The 17,980-nt window shown below is 38.6% G+C and overlaps 1 protein-coding gene across 6 annotated transcripts in view; it reads left to right on the forward strand.

Annotated features, from left to right (window-relative positions):
* Nucleotides 1–17,980, forward strand: part of DIP2C (disco interacting protein 2 homolog C) — a 309,083-nt gene that overhangs the window by 230,587 nt on the left and 60,516 nt on the right. For all 6 annotated transcript variants that reach the window (XM_066200565.1, XM_066200584.1, XM_066200575.1 and 3 more), the window contains 10 exons: nucleotides 187–289; nucleotides 652–716; nucleotides 2,511–2,604; nucleotides 2,727–2,846; nucleotides 3,703–3,817; nucleotides 7,648–7,787; nucleotides 9,360–9,496; nucleotides 11,640–11,848; nucleotides 12,660–12,774; nucleotides 16,982–17,183. In XM_066200565.1, coding sequence (XP_066056662.1) covers nucleotides 187–289; nucleotides 652–716; nucleotides 2,511–2,604; nucleotides 2,727–2,846; nucleotides 3,703–3,817; nucleotides 7,648–7,787; nucleotides 9,360–9,496; nucleotides 11,640–11,848; nucleotides 12,660–12,774; nucleotides 16,982–17,183 — 1,300 coding nt within the window. The remainder of the gene's footprint in view (nucleotides 1–186; nucleotides 290–651; nucleotides 717–2,510; nucleotides 2,605–2,726; nucleotides 2,847–3,702; nucleotides 3,818–7,647; nucleotides 7,788–9,359; nucleotides 9,497–11,639; nucleotides 11,849–12,659; nucleotides 12,775–16,981; nucleotides 17,184–17,980) is intronic.

Raw genomic sequence — 17,980 nt, forward strand, 5'->3', positions numbered from 1 at the left:
AAAAAAAAAAAAAAGCCTTTTTAACAAAGAAATGCCTCCAAAACTCCCCAGTACCGCTGCCTTCTTAAAATAGAGTCATTAGATGTGTCCATCATTCACCTGCAGAGGAAACACTTTAAACAGCTATTAAATAATGGAAATAGGGCAATTATTTCACACTGACTTTCCCTGCTCATTTCTTTTTAGTACAAAACATGTAAAGATGGAAGTGTGCTTGGGGTAACTGTGACGAGGATTGCACTGCTAACACACTGCCAAGCTCTGACCCAGGCATGTGGATACACAGAAGGTATGAAGTGCACTCCCCGTGCATCATCCTTAAAATCAAGTGGGGATTGTAATTTATTTCTCATCAGTCTCCTATATGTTTTTTTTTCCTTTTACACAGTTCGGTGCCAAAGGCTTCTAAATTTAAAAACATCTTTTTTTTTTATTATTTGTTTCAGGAAATATGTTCATGTTTAAAATATGTATAGGAGAAGTACAAATGATGTCTTTAACAATATAAATGCTGCAGTGGAGATTTACTTTGAAAGTTAACCTTTAAGGTCATCAGTCATGTTATACTGAAGCTTCCTTCCTTTGAGTAGGTTTGCCTTGAGTCAGTGCCATGTTCTAAAAAATAAATTCTGCTTTGTTTTTGTTGGACAGCTGAAACAATTGTGAATGTACTAGATTTCAAGAAGGATGTTGGTTTATGGCATGGGATTCTTACTGTAAGTATGTTTTTTTATTCTATCTGAGTATTTGAAAATAAACTAACTGAATATGCTTAGTGCTGTCACAGGCTGGGATGTCCTACCGTTTCTTCTAATAAAGTTTGTTCTGCTTTAAAAGCAAAATAAATGTCATTTAAACTCATGATCTTCTCCTAGTGCACTTACCCATAATCAGCATGGTAAGGATGTCAGTGTATTTTTATGTATCATGTCAAATACTGTGATCCCATTCTTATCATGTTTCTCACCCATATGAGATTTTGAGATCAAACTTTATAGCAGAAACAAATCAAATTAGTACTTGCCTCTGTAGGGAAGTTATCCAGTGGCATAGTTCTATTGCCTCTGACTAGCTTCCCTGTCTAAACTCCCACCACAGATGTTTTTGCTAGCATTAAGTATTCCAAATACTTTAAATTGCATTAATTTTCTACTTCATGTTGGAATGTCTTCCTCAATTGACATGGAAAACAGTTGGCATATTTTTAAGAATTGCTTCTTAAGGTGCTGTTGCCATCAGTGACTGACAAAATTCACTGATCATTTTAAGAACAGATGTCAAGTCTTGAAGGGTCATTGTTTGGGGGTCCCATGGTTTTGGGAGTCCCCAGGATTCCCAGTGATCTGATATGTTTTTCCCATGCAGTGTTATACTGTTCTTACTATCAAAGTGCAGTAATAACATTTCTGAAGAAGAAGCGATTAGGCTTAACACCCATAAGTATCTCATGTTAAGAAAACCATCTTTATCACTGGTTGAAAGGAAGTGTCTAGTAGAGTTTTTCTGTGCCTTCCTTTGCTATTAATCTTGTTCTGAAGTTCATTTTTTTCACTACTTGCCTGTTTTCCGTACCTATGCTTGTGCCAGACTGAATGGAGAACTATCTTTTGCAGTTCTCCAAGTGTTTAGATGACTAATCCACTGGGACACTTAACCTTTCTTAAGCCTAGGTTTTCCAAAACAAATACTGTATTTAACCTGAGCTGCTATGAGGGGAGGCATGTTGCCCTCAGGAGATATTTCTAAATGGCAACAGAAGTAAAGCAGCAGCTCATTTACAGGTTGTTTTTTTAAGACTGAGAAATCACTGATGCAACTGATGGGCTCAGACTGAGAAATCAACTTTGGATTTGTCATTGGATTCATTCAGCTGCTTTTTCTAAACTTCCTGGAACTTTTCATGACCTTGTTAAAAATACTGGAATTAGCTCACCTGGAGAGGGACTAAAACTTCCTCTATGTATTTTCTGTTAAAATAAATTGATTTCTACTTACTCTAGGATTTCAATTTCTTTGTCTCCTGTCTTTTAAATAATTTGTGCTCCACTACCATTGGTAGCTTTTAGTCTTCCCTGAGATGGATTTCCTTGGACAGATATCTTGCTGCTTTTGTCCTTTTTAGTACAGTGTTCACATATATGGCAGCTTATCAAGCTTAGAGATAATGTTAACCTACATAGCAAGCATGCAGACAATCTTCAGCCCATGTTTTTTAAAGTTTTTTTCTATTTAGAGTGAATCTCGGGGTATGAATAGAAAGAAAATGTTTCCTTTCAGTACTGCATAGAAGTTACAATCAGATTAGTCTAAATCCTTAATCCTTAATTAAAGCATTGGAAAATAGGTGTGTGTTTCATCCTAATGTAGGTAGCTAGATAGGAAAAGGTGAATGCCAGCACTGACAATAAAATAAGCACAGAGTGATTTGCATTGATGCTCCTGCCCACAACACAGTATGAGTAGTTGTGGCACAATTTTTATATAAAATCCTTTTATCTTTTTGATTTCAGAGTGTCATGAACATGATGCATGTCATAAGTATTCCATACTCCCTAATGAAAGTGAATCCACTGTCATGGATACAAAAAGTCTGTCAATACAAAGGTAAGGAACAGGAATAAACAAAAGTTTGCGTGATAGTCAAAATCAAAAGTGCAAATTTTGCAGTCTGTTTAGCTGTCTAGCTTTTAAATGGTGTGTTAGTAACTCTCTCCTTGCTGTTGCAGCAAAAGTTGCCTGTGTGAAGTCCAGAGACATGCACTGGGCGTTGGTGGCACACCGAGACCAGAGGGACATCAACCTCTCCTCGCTGCGGATGCTGATTGTGGCTGATGGGGCAAACCCCTGTAAGCTCTGCTGCTCCAGTACAGGGGAGAACAGGAAGGGGTTTCTCTCTTGCATTTGAAGCTTCAATCTTCAGCCATCTTAGCTAAAATATTTGCAAAATGTGCACTTTGTCTACTGCAAACCGTGCGATATTTATGGAAGCAGTAATCAATTTGGGATTTTTTTCAAAGTATATTTTTCTTTAGCTCATCCTGAAACAAACTTGATGTTCCATATAACGTAAGTTGCAGTAAATCCAATTTTGTTTAACATCACAGTCATGTATAAAGGCTGAATCTGTAAGAGTTGAAGCAATGAAGACCTTAAGCTATAGAAAAGATCAGAACATTTCCTCTGAATGATGGTTCTCAGATGCAGAAATAACTGAGAATTTTAGGGGAATACCTATGCTACTCTAGAGAAACACATCTGAATCACTTAATGACAATTAACAACATGAGCTGTTTCTCTGTATTATTTAAAATACCAGTGTACAGGTGATCTGCTTGTTTGTGGTAGTTTGTTTGGAATTTCTGAAATAAATCCTTAATTTCCCTCATCCTGAAAAAGTACACTGCAAAGAAATTGATACTGTAAATCTAGCAGTAATAGTTTTTCTATCTAAGCGTAATTAAAAGATTTCGTGCTCAAAAATTAGGCTTTATTCCCTGTATGCATATACACAGCTGCATATATCATATATACGTATATATAGTTGTAGCAGCTCTGATGAATTTCCCAGTGGACATGGATCCTTTTTAATTGATTTTCCTGAAAAGCCTATATATTAAACAGTAAATTTGCAGTTTAAATAGCATCACTTCAGAAATCAAATTATTTTTATCCTCTGATTGTTTTTTTTTTACTTTCTCCCAGGGTCCATTTCTTCCTGTGATGCATTTCTCAATGTCTTCCAAAGTAAAGGTCTAAGGCAGGAGGTCATTTGTCCCTGTGCTAGTTCACCGGAAGCTCTCACTGTGGCTATTCGAAGGTATGTGTTTCACTACTGAAAATAGACCCACTGAATGTGTGTATGTTGTAATTTGGAAAAAAAAAAAAAAAAAAAAAAGGAGAGAAAAATTTAAATATGAATCTGCATATTTAACTTCTGTGTGATATGTATAGTTTGTAATTTGTTTATGTCCAAGGAAGACATACAAGAAGAATTTTTAGAGTAGTGATTTAACTTCAGAATGCTTTATGGCCCCCATTGCTGTAATTTTATCTGATTTTAAATTAAATAAATTGAAATGCAAAAGCAAATTCTGTAAATAAAAATGTAAAAATGCCACTGTAAGCATAAAATTAATTAAATGAGAGAATTAAGTGGAATCGCCATTGGGGAAAATCATATTCTTGATTACTCTGTTTAGAGAGAATGATGACATTCTGCAGGTTGTTTTTGGCTGACAGGCACTTTTTAACCATTCACAGACTCTTCAGTAATCATGTGGAAATGCTCTTTGAGTCTGCGGGATTTGTGACTATAAATAAAATAGAAAAATTCCACTAAAATTGCTAAATGCTACTAAAACTGTTAAGCGTTATGTATATACAATCACAGTGTTGTTCAGGTTGGAAAAGACCTTTAAGATCATTGAATCCAACCACTGACCCAGCAAAGCCTTCACGGAACTCTGTCCCTGAGTGCCACTTCCACACATCCTTTAAATACCCAAGGATGCCGTCCCAGCCTCTTCCCTGGGCAGCCTGCTCCAATACTTCACGACCCTTTGGGTGAAGAAATTTTTCCTAGTATCCAATCTAAACCTCCCCTGGCACAACTTGAGGCAATTTCCTCTTGTTCTGTCACTTGTTACTTGAGACAGAAGGCCCATCTGGCTGCAGCCTCCTTTCAGGGAGTGGTAGGGAGTGATAAGGTCACCTCTAAGCCTCTTTTTCTCCAGGCAGAGCCCCTCAACATTCTCAGCCTCTCATAGGACTTTACTCTAGCAGCAGTATCCTGTCAGGAGTGCTGTAGCACACAGTAAATGGTGTAAGGTATTGTCTGTTTTGGCAGAGTTTTCCAAAAATTGTACCTAGAACAATAAGCACTTTGTTTTTAAGTTCGTGTTTCTGCAGCCAATTATAATTGTTTCACATGTTAGAACATGCAGTATAAACGTGTAAAGCACTAAAATAGCATTAAGTAAAATACTTCCTGCCACAAATTCCTAAATGCACCAGCCAAGTGAAATTTAACTAGATTTTCAATTAGCTTTCCTACAGAACATTTACAGGAAAAGGGAGCTGAGGCCAAGAGTGTGGTTGATTTTCAGCCACCTCATTATTAGTTTAGAACATCTGAAATCAATCCATCAGGGACTTACCCTGTCCAGGTTAGTTGTCTTTCTGTGAACTACAGGATTTCAGAAAGCCCTTCACTGAGCACCACCAGCCTATTCTCAGCTTTATGCAAGAAGTACCAAGTGTCTTTCCTGTAGATGGGTTTCCCTGCCATTGGCTGTGCAGGCCTTTGCTCTCTTGGAATGAACTCTTGCCTAAGTTCAGAGAGGGTATGAATGGACAGGAGACGTTGCTTGTGCTGAGCACTGAGCAGGTTTTGAATTTCCTGGGCCGACCCTGGAAAATTTGGCCCAAATCACAGGTTATGAAGTGGGAGAACTTCATAATGGCATGGCTGGTGTGCCCTTTCTAGACAGAAGCTCTGAGCCTGTAGCTCTCTGAAGCACTAAAAATTCATTTCCAAATTAACTAGCATTGAGACCTTACAAAAAAAATTTATTAGCACATAGCATTGTGGATAATTCAAAATAAAAAATTAGGCATTTTTATCTTCAGTGCGTCACTGTGTAATTTCAGAGCAGTTCTTACTGCAGTGAATGCTACTGAACACATCTCCTTTTATTTGAACTCTGTTTAATGGTAGGGTAATGCTAGATGAACTTGGGAAATGTAGTATTTTTCATTTTGTTCAAGCCATCTCCACTGACAGTAAAGTCATTATCATACAAGTTCCAAAGAGTTACTGCTGAAGTATGCATTAAAATGACTCCCTGCAGAGCAGAGATCCAGAGAGCTCCCTGTTAATGCTCTGACTCTTTCAAAATCTATGGTGTATTTTTATTGAACTTCCTATGAGGAAAAGTAACAAAACCAGTTCTCAGTTGAAATAACCTTATAATTTAGCAAAAGATAGTAATAGAGTAGAGGTACTTCAGTCTTAGAGCTGAATCACAAAGCCTAATATTCAAAGGGATGTGTCATGCAAATAATTCACGTTATTCCCCTTTGGTTTATAGTATATTAGTCTGAACCCTTAACTTGCATAAGGGAATGCAAAGGTTTAAGGACAGGGGTTTTTTCCCATTTAAATGGCTGGCAAAAAGCCGTGGTCAAATAGATTGTATCTGTAAATGGTAATAGGAGCTGCTTTCAAAATGCTTTGTGTGATAAGTAGTGCAAGAAAATGGATGTGATGGAAGTCCAGATGGCCTCTGCTTCTGGAAGTCTTTGAGAAGCCTGCAGGAGACCTTTCTTCTCATGAGCACGAAATGTGTGTTTTGGGGAGCAGGGATGAGAGAAAGTTGATTGGTAATGTCACTGAAAGTTCCTTTTAAATGATGGGAGTGTTATTTATCACAGGTGCTTGTTTACTAGTGCCATTTGTTATGCTCTAATGCATTTTCAAGCGTGCTCACATCCTTCTTTGTTGACAATGTCACTTGAGAAATATGGCTCGTAAAACCTATTAATTGAAATTTATAGAGCCCATCAGGGCAAGGCTTACATGAGCAGGACTGGCTGAGGCCCATCTAGTATTTCAAGCACAGCAGAGGAGAAATGTCACATCAAAGGACATTATCTGTTAAAAATAGTTGTATTGTGATGGAGTATATGGGAAAATTTGTGAGCTACATATTGGCTGTTTTACCCATCCTGGAAAGAGCTGGAGTCTGCTCTTCACGGATGCATAATCTGACCTCAAATCAGCACCACCTCACCTCCCAGTTCCGCATTTCAAAATGCAGGACAGTGCAAGAGTCCTTCCAGACATGAAAAGCTCTGACACATATCCCTGGCTTGGTAACTTGCATACGTCAACGCTCATTTACTCAAGCCACACTCTCCATAGGTATACTTGTATCGTCTGGTACAGCAGGTGGTTTTATACTGAAACAATCTGACAGGCATCTTGTGCTGATGCTGTGGAATCTTACATCATGCAGGCAATGAATCCCAGCAAGCTGAGATGTTACTGAGAGGCTGCATCCACAACATTTTGACCATGACTGATGAAGGCGTAATTTGTTTTAATTTTCGTGTGGTAAATTGGAATAGGAAGAATTCAATTATGCACTAAAATGTAGATGGTGAAGTCCTTGTGTCTTCCACAGATACTTGACAGTAAATCTATGCCAGGCTGCCTCAAAATAGATAACATAGAATTTATCAAGTTATTTACTGATCAGTTCCAACTATTTGTAATGCAGTTTCCTTCCACATCAACAGCACCATCTTTCAGTATTTTAAAAATTAGGTAAAAGCTCTTTACTTAGGTGGTAAGGCAATCTTTATAAATTTTTCTGAAAATGAAATACAGGTTGTTGTGAGTAAATGTTAGGGGTTAGTTGCATCTCAGCAGCCCCATATATGTGGGTGGGTACTGAATGAGAGATAAAAGATGTAATTACTCAGAAATGACTGAAAAACAGGATTTTATCAGGCCTAATAGGGGAGGGGGAAAGGGGAAATTTTAAGCTCTTGAAACAGAGGAGTATTTGCCATAGTAGTCCATTAAGCACAAGTCAGTGTTTACACCTGCCTGATGGGGCATGGTGCTCTAACCCGTGTTTGTAGACCAACAGACGACAGCAACCAGCCGCCGGGGAGAGGAGTTCTGTCCATGCATGGCCTCACTTACGGGGTGATTCGAGTGGACTCTGAAGAAAAGCTGTCCGTCCTGACCGTCCAGGATGTTGGCTTAGTGATGCCAGGAGGTGAGAAACTTCCTTTGAAACTTAATATGATTCATCAGTTTAAGTAATTGGGAGTAGAAAGTTTCAGGTGAGCGTATTTGTTGTTGCCGGACTACAAGCTTTGGGACTACAAGCTCCTTGAAAACATTTTAATCCAAAAGCATTAGCTTACAAAACTTCATGGTTTGGAAATCCCAAGATTTCTTGTCTGCATTTACCTCAGTGTCTGTCTGCTTGCATTAGCAGCATGTATTAAATAACCTGCCACCACATCAGAACATCTGTTCCTTAGCTGTGGGGTGTTAGTAGAGAAAATAAGGAAGTTAAAGTACTGTGGCTATAAATATCCGTAAGTCCAACAAAGACAAAAGGTTTCAGTAGGGAAAGTTTTCATAGCCTGTGCTAAGGATCAGTACAATTGCTATCTGAAAGCTTGCAGAATGTTTTTCCAAAGGTCTTGTGCTACCACCCAGTTATTAGATAGAGGAGGTATGTTGATAAATTCAAACTGAAACGAGTGCTTCTGAAGAGGAAGATAACACTTTTCATAAGACAGATACATTTTAAATAAGATGCTGTGGATACTAGAAAAGGCTATTACTGTATTTTTTCATAAGAGAGTGCTTTTTGTGGACCAAAGCAATAAAACATAATGATGCGTCTTACAAAATTTTAGTTGAACAACTTAAAATAAAGGAAGATACAATTGGTTGTTGTTTAATAGTTATCATGTGAGATATTATAATAGATGTGCCACCTTGCACTTCATATTATGTTCTGATAAATTTAATGAAAGTGCATGCTCCTATTTATCCTGAGTGAAAGGTCGTTCAAGATTTTGTACACTTGTACTTAAAAGTTGTGTTGATTTCTTTCTACTTTCCCTTGATCATCATATCCTCTTTGCAACTACAAAATCTACCAATGCTGTACTCCAACTCCAGAGATTAGAGCTCAAGCAGTATTCCTGATTCTTGTTCAAATGCTTGGCATAAAATAGTTCTTCTTTCTCAGACCAGTGCTTTCTAATCCTTCCTGCTTAGCTCCTGCTGTCTCTGCAGGCCTGTAAGACCAGACAGAGGGAGTCTGAGCTCTGATAGATTCTCAGTAAAACAGACATATTAGTCTGCAGGAATATATTGATCTTTCATATGGTGTTACTTGCTACTTTCTGAGAGGTAGATTTCCTGGTTGCCTGCCTCCCTGGATGTATAGTAATTATCAAGGGCTCCATTAGGATATTTCATTTTGCACTGACTGAGGCAAAGCTGGGTATCCAAAATCCAAACAATCACATTTCACAGCAATATTACAGATGAACTGCAGTTTCAGAAAGCAAGGCAAATAGGTATTGTTATCGATGTAAAGACTGAGTTTACAAAAAGATCCTTACATTCGTTCTATAAATGTTATTTATAATAGAAAACCACTTGATAATGGTAAACACTGTAATGTTCAAGGTTTTGTTAGACTTTAGTCTGCATGTAATTCATTTGTTTATGCCTTCTCCACCTTGATGTCTTTCCTACAGTATTTATGTTATTCTGTGGTTCATTTTATAATGTTTTTTGAATTCTTTTCTTTTCCCTCTAGCTATAATGTGTTCAGTGAAGCCAGATGGAATTCCTCAGCTCTGTAAAACAGATGAAATAGGAGAACTTTGTGTATGTGCTATTGCAACGGGTACATCATATTATGGACTCTCGGGCATGACCAAAAATACTTTTGAGGTAAGTTGACAAAAAGTGCTATATAAAATCCTTCCTTTTGAACTTTTTCTGTTTCAAAATAATATTTGACATGAAGTATTGATATTAACAGTATAAGAATAGCAATACTAATCAATGCTTGTGGCTTGGGACCTGTATTCTACCCAGATAATCTGCACTGAAGCCTATTTCATTAAGTGCGTTAGTAGATCTTTATGTGAGTTTAGTTTTGGCTCTGAAGAGCTTTTACTTCAATATTCAGATACCAGGAGCTGAAAAAATCAGAATGAAAGGAATAAGAAAGACCAAGTTCAAAAGATAATATTGTACAAATCTATGTGCAGAATTTGATTATTGCAAACAGTAAGAAAGCTGCTTGGTATCTCTAGAAAGCTGTTTTCAACATTTCCACAGCACTTACAGCATTAAGGCTTGTATTTATACAGAATCCTGACAGATGTAGTCTTCGAGAGAGGTATCTGAAGAGCAGAGAAACCTTTTCCTGATTAGTCCCCACCTGCTTTTGTTTGAATTGCCTTAGGTGAAAGCCTTTTGGCTTTGTGGATTCTGTTTTCTGACTCCAGTGCACACAGCTGTATTGATAGCTCTGTAGTACGTGCTCACTTGTTATCATTAACTTCTGCTGAAGACAGTGTGAAAGGCTAAACAAATTAGAGAAAAAGTAAAAAAAAATAATTTTTAAGCTACAATTCTTTTCTTGTTTAATATTTATGGCAGAAATTGACACAAATACATTTAGGTTTCCCTTAATACATTACCACTTTAATAGACTAACGTGACTAATATCTCCTGCAAAATGCAGAGCTGAATGTTGTAAACACTGCACATTATATAATTAATGGAGACAAGTGGATATGATTCTCAATCCTACTGTTGAAGTAAGGAATCCTACTATGCTGTTGTGATCTGAAATTTGTTGATAGCTGATTTCTATGCTGCAAGTACAATTGGCAATAGCCAGTGTGAGTGATAATCCTGGATTTTACATACTTCAAGGTAGAAAGGTACATACGTTCATTTTGTAGTACTTGCTGTAATTGTGATATCATTCATAATTCATAACTGTCAGTGGTTTAGCAGCATATTTAGACTGATTTAGACTTATTCCTAATGCTAAGCAAATAAACTGCCAATGAGTGGGCATGACCACTCTGTTTTAATGTTAAGCATGTTCTTAAGTGTCCTCTCCAAGTGGATCACTATTCTGTTTTACTGCATAATTCACATTGCAGGTATTAGGGTGTCAAAGAGTTTTGTGTTCCTGAAATAAATTATGGCCAAGGAAGTATAAGCATTAAATCTGTTCAATAAGAGTCACCCATGGGCATCTGGCAGCAGAATTTGACCTTTCTTTTTAGATGAGCCTTCAAGAACACTATATAGGCATGGTCTTCTACTTGCCACTGTCTTTTTGCCTTTAGACTATTTAAGGACTGCAGAAAAGTATGGTTGTGTCAGAATGCAGCTCAAAGTACCTCACATGCCAAAGGGATAACACTGTGCTAATTAGGATAGAAAAAGCCATAGGAATCTGTCTGTGGAAGTCACGTATGTCTGGTTTTCAGACGTTTAAAGAAGTGCCCTATAGGGCTGTGTTTTCACTTCCAGGTGTGCTACAGAAAGACATTATCACAACTATTCTGAGAACCTAATTGACCTTAAATAAAAATGTGGTCAGCTGAAAGAGTCATTAATGTGCTGTACCTTAAAATAGCTTCACTTCCAGCCTGCACATTTCTTACACTGTGCTGAAAATGGGCATGAGGTACTGAAAACCTCTACTGAAATGTTCATGAGTCAAGCTCTCAGTTAACCTATATACAGCACCTCGGGTTGGCAGTCTGCTCAGCATGGGTTTTTATTTAATACTGTTGGTGATGATTTGTGTCTTTTTTAACGTCATAAATGATTTACAGACTCAAAATGTGTATGGTAAACAGAGTGGGATTGAATTTGTTGTAGCTCAGGTACACACGAGTGTAGGAGTTTCCTGACACTCCCTTTATGGTCAGTGAAGGATAAAGAACATCACCAGTGACCTATTTACTTTGTTTCAGAATAGCCATCTGAGAGAAAATGCCTGAAATACTTTGCAGCCTGATCTCTGTGTACAGAACTGAAACCCCATGTTTCTGTTTTGCAGGTGTTTCCTATGACCAGTTCTGGTGGCCCTATCACTGAATATCCTTTTATAAGGACTGGACTTCTAGGCTTTATTGGACCAGGTGGACTTGTCTTTGTTATTGGCAAAATGGACGGTTTGATGGTTGTCAGTGGAAGAAGACATAATGCTGATGACATTGTAGCAACAGCACTGGCCGTGGAACCCATGAAATTTGTCTACAGGGGGAGGTTTGATCCTTTCTTTTCTTACATTATGTAGAAATCTTTGTTTTGCTTAGACGAAGTGTAAATAATCCAGATGCTTTCGGAAAGCAGTGCCTGATCTGCATTGTAGTTTCCCTGAAGTTCTGTTCGTATTGCCTGAACCAGGAAACAGCTGAGGGAAGCCCAAGGCAATATTGAGGCAGAATTTGGATACCAAGGTCTTGAAACTGTGATTACTGAAATTTCCAGTTGAACAACTGGTTAATTCTGAGTGTGTTAGCTCAACAGGAGCCTTTCTGTGTGAAGTCAACATTTCCAATATGCCTGGCACTGAAGTTTTTGAATGTGAAAGTGGTTCTTTGTGTGACATTCCTCATGTGCTGAAACTGAGCAGGAGACATCTAAAGCTTCTGAAGAGCCTCATGCAACAGCATGTGCTCACACTCCATCACATGTCAGACCTCTCACAAAATGATGTTGCGATTACCATCTAAGACAGGGCCGAGGAAGGTGCTTATGCTGTCTGTTGTATAACATCTTAGCGACAACCTTGGTGTGACCCAAATGTAGTGCTTTTCTTATTCCAGGAATGTTCACTACTCAGTCCTGCTCTGACATTGTGCTTGTATGTACATGGCTGTAGAACAAAGCCTGCTGTTTCGACTCCAGAACTTATCCAAAACCGTTCTTGTAGCTTTTTCCCCATAAATATATTAGTAATTGACACACCAGGAGTCTAACTAATAAATAAAGAAATCAGAGTTGTAGAAGATTAATGCAGAAGACAGGTTTTTCCCTCTCCCCTGGCACTAAATATTCTTCTCTCCTCCTATAGAATAGCAGTGTTTTCTGTGAGCGTGCTGCACGATGAAAGGATAGTTATTGTGGCTGAGCAAAGGCCAGATTCCACAGAAGAAGACAGTTTTCAGTGGATGAGTAGAGTTCTCCAGGTAATGCTCTATATGTACATTTGGAAGCTGGTTTTTTTTTGTGCTCTATATTCTTTTTATTGATTTTTCAGACCCCTAAGGTAACTGACATTTGTCTTTGAGTACTTGTGGATCCACGTTCAGTTGCACTTGCTCTTAATGAGCAGAAAATGAGATTCTTCTGAGTGACAGTTCCTATCTGGGCTGCACACATGCAGAGAGAGATCCTTTTCCTAATCAAAATGCTAAAAGAAATGAATTGGAAATTCATTTGAAATGAAACAGAAATGAATTGAAGTAAATAATAGCAATGAGAGAGTAGCATATGGTTTATAAGGATATAGTCATTCATTACTTTGAAAGGGGAATGAATGAGTGAATGAATGCATTATATACTCTTATTGTCAAAAGCTACCTGAGTCTCTTACTAAACAGTTACAAGCATGGATACAGGGTTGGCCTCATCCCGATTTTTTTTTAATGGGTGAGAGAAAATTATGTGTTTCGAGTGTATCATGTTGACAGCTAAAATAAACTGCATCAAACTCAGTCTAAAAATCCCAATTTCCTTCCTCTGAAATGAAGGAAAGTGATTGATTAGCTCAGATCTAGGTATCTACAGTGAGGTTATCTTCTCAGAGGGACACCTATTGCAAAGAATCCCATTCCAGCAGTCTGGCAATATCTATACTAGACTCGGGGTTTTTTTCAACTCTAATGTCCACACACAAAAATATTAGATACTTTAGATAGGGTCATCTTCCACCTCTGTGGCAAAGCCAATTCAGACTCAAAAGCAGTAGATTTAATGGAGATGTAGTCGATTAAGTCTGTTTGTTGCTATGTTGTGAAGTGGTCTCAACTCTGTCTACAATTGGTCTCCTGTTACTTCTACTTACCTTTGCTACCTTCCTTTGTGTCCTTCTACAAGGACTCTTCCCAGTAAATATATTGCAGACATATTTTTTGCTTTATCTAAGAGCCAAAGAAAAAATCTCACACAATTCAGAGATGTTTTTATTCATCATTGAATTTTACTGAATAAGAAAGGGAATCTACTGTATCCTTCAAGAAACTGAACGAATAAGCTTTCATCCATGTCAAGAGAGACTTATTTGCTCTCTTGATTCAAAAGACAGCTGCATTTCATACAGTTAGAGGCATCTCATATTCACAGTAGACCTAAATTAATACCAAAAAAAGACAGAACCTCCAGACTGCCATCACACAGAAAGCCTTTGAAACACCTAGGAGCACCTAGGGCAACTATTGTAGAAGAGGCTTTGGACTGCCCACACTTGTGTCAAGTAGCAGGCTCCTAAAAGGCTTGAAACTCTGGACTTAACACTTGTCCTGTGTTGTCAGCGGAGCATCTTTGTGACTTTTACAGAACTGATGTCTTACACAATCATAGCCAGTAGAGCTCTGCACTGAAAACTGCATGAATCCTGTGTCCCAACACTCCTGCCAAGAGTCAGCCCTGTTATTCCTGGGAGTCTGATCAAGTCCTAGCAGTGCCTGGGAATAGTAGGCCATGTATCAAAGTACACACGTGTGTGGCTGCTTTCATCACCCACATGTGAAGCTGCAACTCTGGCATGCACCACTATGTGAACAAGAAGTTTCTGTTTCCACCACAGCTCAGAGCAGAGATGAAGGACAGAAGCCAGGAACATGTGGGATGTTTTGTGCCTCCTCCCAATCAGAGTTTTAATGACAGATGTCAGGAAGTGGTAACCAGCTGTATCTGAATCATCTGCTAGTGAGGCACAACATAACACTGTTACAGCCTGTGTCATGACTCTCAGTGAAGTCCATGATAACTAACTCTGTCAAATTGCTACTTGATTTTAATGCTATTTGTGAGTTGTCTGACACCCTGTGAGTGCTGCTCTGTGCCAGCCCTGCCCTGCTCTGCCTGCTTCTGCTGTGCCTTGCTGTCTCTTCCCTGCAGTTCAGCTGTCTTGATTTGCAGAATCAGATTTTCCAGTGGTTTGCACATATCCTGACTCTCCTGATCTGTCCTGCCCCTTGGTAGGGAGTTGAAGGATGGTAGAGCTGCTGTACCTGTGGGACTATGCTGGACTGCATCTATGGGCTTTAGCAGAGGGATGGTTGGGAGAGAGTGATCAAGCTGGGGATGGAGTTACTTGAGAGTAGAAGGGTGAAGATCCCAGATCACCCAGCAGTTCAGTCAGATCCTAGATACTCATCTGCTGCAGAGAGATCTGCCCCTTCAGGCAGGGTTGTTGTCCCTGTATGGCAGACTGGATGTTAGTTTTACCAGTACCAGGACTTGAGAGGAGTAGGTAAAGCCAGGAGATCTACTGCAGCCCTGGAGAGTGTTCACCCAGAGAACTGTGTCAGAACATGATGTTTTATCAGCTCAAACAACACAGCAGTCTGGACTCTCTACAAGTTTGGGTTTATCTTGTCCATTTTCACAATGAAAGAGAGGAACAGAGATTTCAGATACTGTTTGATTCTGGCTGGACAGAATCATTTCAAAAACTAACCCATCTCATCAAGAGGCATAAATGCCAGCAGTATTAAAAATAACTGGTACTCTTCTCCCTCAAAATTTTAAGGCTCAATTCACCACTTGTCATCCTTGTGACAAAGCCATTCCCTCCTTCATAAATGTACCAAACTCAAAGGTGTGAAAGGGGACAGATTCGAATGACACATGGTATTTATGTGGCATTGTGTAGCAGATGTGTCTCTCAGAGACAGTTTAGAAGTTACTGGAGGATCATTGCACCCCTCATCCTACCACAGCTGAGTATTGCTTTCCATTCACCTCCTGTAGGAGCCACAGAGTTTTATATTTGAGTAAAAGTGGTTACTTGCCCAGTGATGGTTTTCCTTCAAGCTGATGTCAGGTGATGATCCCATGATTTATCACTGCTTTTCAGAACCTACGAGTTATGATTAGTAGGTTATGATGGTTTTTGCCAGAAACATGAGACGTTGTGTGTTGGCTGCCGTAAATATTTCACTATTGCTGATCTTTTGGGTGGTGTCTGGAGACCAGCAGCAAGGTCTTTCCATTTTGCTGTGAAACCAACTACTGCTAAAATTCCAATGTTTTTAAATGAGTCACCATTTTGTTATTCTTTCTTATGAGATTTTGCAGTCAAATCAATGAGAAATGGAGAAAACAGAAGCCAAAAGCAAATCATTGCTTAGTCTGTAGAGGTAATCAGTATTTTATTGGTCTACACTTTAGTACATACATAACTGTAGGTGATTATTTGATTCTCAGAGTATAGATTGTATCTTCAAGGCAGCACAATATCAGTTCACTTTTCTCACAGTTTAAAATGAAAAAGCAAGATAAGTAAATTATATTTTTGAACATTTAACTATTCATTAGAGATGCTATTTGTAATTTGTTTCTCAGTTTTTGTAAAAGTCTGAAGTTGGTTTTCTAACATACTTGCTGCAATTTTTGTTGTAAGGAAAATAAATAAATCCTTTAAATCTGTGGGGAGTTAAAATCTATGTACATGGATATTCATGTTTACCTCAATATATTACATAGATACTGTACTCTACGGTTTTCTTGAAAGTGATGCAGTTTAATTAACATATCAGGCAGTGAACATGGCTGCTATATGATTCAAAGATGCTTCTTCTTCAGGTTTTTGTCCAACAGATTTTTTTTTCAAGTGGATAGTTTCATAGTTTTCCCTTATAGATTTTCCATTCCTGCCTGAAAATCTTTCACACTTGATCAGGGAATGAAACAATTATTACCTTATAAAAATTTTAAAAATATTCACAAGCTACATACATCATTAGGTATAGGAATTATTTGAAATTTTGCCTTGCTCAGAAAGATGGACTGGATATTAAGTTGATAGGAATCCTTTGAACTGGAGCTCTGAGAAGTCCACGGCAGCCCATCTTTGTTAAAAATCTCCAGGATATCTGCTCCTAATGTGTGCTTAAGAAGGATAACAAGGTAGCATTTCCTAATAGATTTGTGTGCATTTATCACCAGGTTTTTGGTTGCTTTTTTATCTTCTGGAATGACTGTAACAACATTTCCGTCCACCTGTTCCCAGTGAAAAGAATCTCCTTATCACTGACATAGCTGAAGCGTCTTTCCATTGCTAGTTAATTATTAGGGCTGTTTTATGCAGTAATTCAGAACAACATGTGCTTATTAGAATGATGAAAAATTAGCCCTTCATTAAAATCAACTTCCTCTGTGTTTTTTTAGGCAATTGACAGCATTCATCAAGTGGGAGTCTACTGCCTAGCACTTGTCCCAGCAAACACGCTTCCCAAGACGCCACTGGGAGGGATTCACCTGTCAGAAACCAAGCAGCTCTTCCTGGAAGGATCTCTGCATCCTTGTAATGTGCTGATGTGTCCCCACACCTGCGTAACAAACCTGCCTAAACCAAGGCAAAAGCAACCAGGTAAGAGGAGTGAAGGCCAAGGGGCTGGGACTTCGTGCTGTGTGCTTGTGGTACAGCAAGGGAGCAAAATCAATTGCTGATACAGGTGAGAGTCAGCTTCATCAGCTTTCCTCTTCAGTATCCTGTGTGTGCCAAGGACATCATTGATATTGCCAGAAGCTAGAAGCACCTTCACAGGGAGTGCAAGGAAAAATGCTAATTCAATAAAGATGACATTTTTATCACTCTACAAGGTACTGCTGAGACCACGCCTGGAGTAAATTCCTCTTCAGTTATGTTTAAAGGGGATGGAGACCAAACCAGAGAAAGATAAAATCTTGGCTTAGTTTGAAGGCTGAATTTGTAAACTAGAAATAGAGAGGAAAAGGACTGTTGACACTAAGTAACAGTGTTGGAAGAGCAAATACTTAAAAACTGGTCATGAATAAATTAAACCCAAGAATGAGTGGTTTAATCCCCCACCTGCGTGGGGAGATTCTGTATTACTCTTAGAGCAGGTATATTAGAGGGAAAACCCTAACTAGTCTTAAGATGGTTCTTCGGAAGTTCTGCCTTTTCATGAAGAATGCTGGATGAAATGGCACAGCAAGGTACTGTCTCAAGAGACCAAGAAAGCCCTTGCAGCCTTCTGTAGTCCAGTCACTGGTTATTTGTGCCCAATGTACAGGTAAATTTTAACAAATTTTCGCCTTTGAATCCAATTGCAGGTTTTAGTACTCAGAATAATTTCAAGGATTTCTGGTTGTGTGGCCTCAGGCTAAAGACTTGAATTCAGCTACATTAGACTGAGTTTTGGT

The sequence above is a fragment of the Chamaea fasciata genome, unplaced genomic scaffold (genome assembly GCF_029207755.1).
Source record: "Chamaea fasciata isolate MVZ Bird 193981 ecotype frontalis unplaced genomic scaffold, bChaFas1.0.hap1 SCAF_1, whole genome shotgun sequence".
In the NCBI taxonomy this organism is placed as follows: domain Eukaryota; kingdom Metazoa; phylum Chordata; class Aves; order Passeriformes; family Sylviidae; genus Chamaea; species Chamaea fasciata.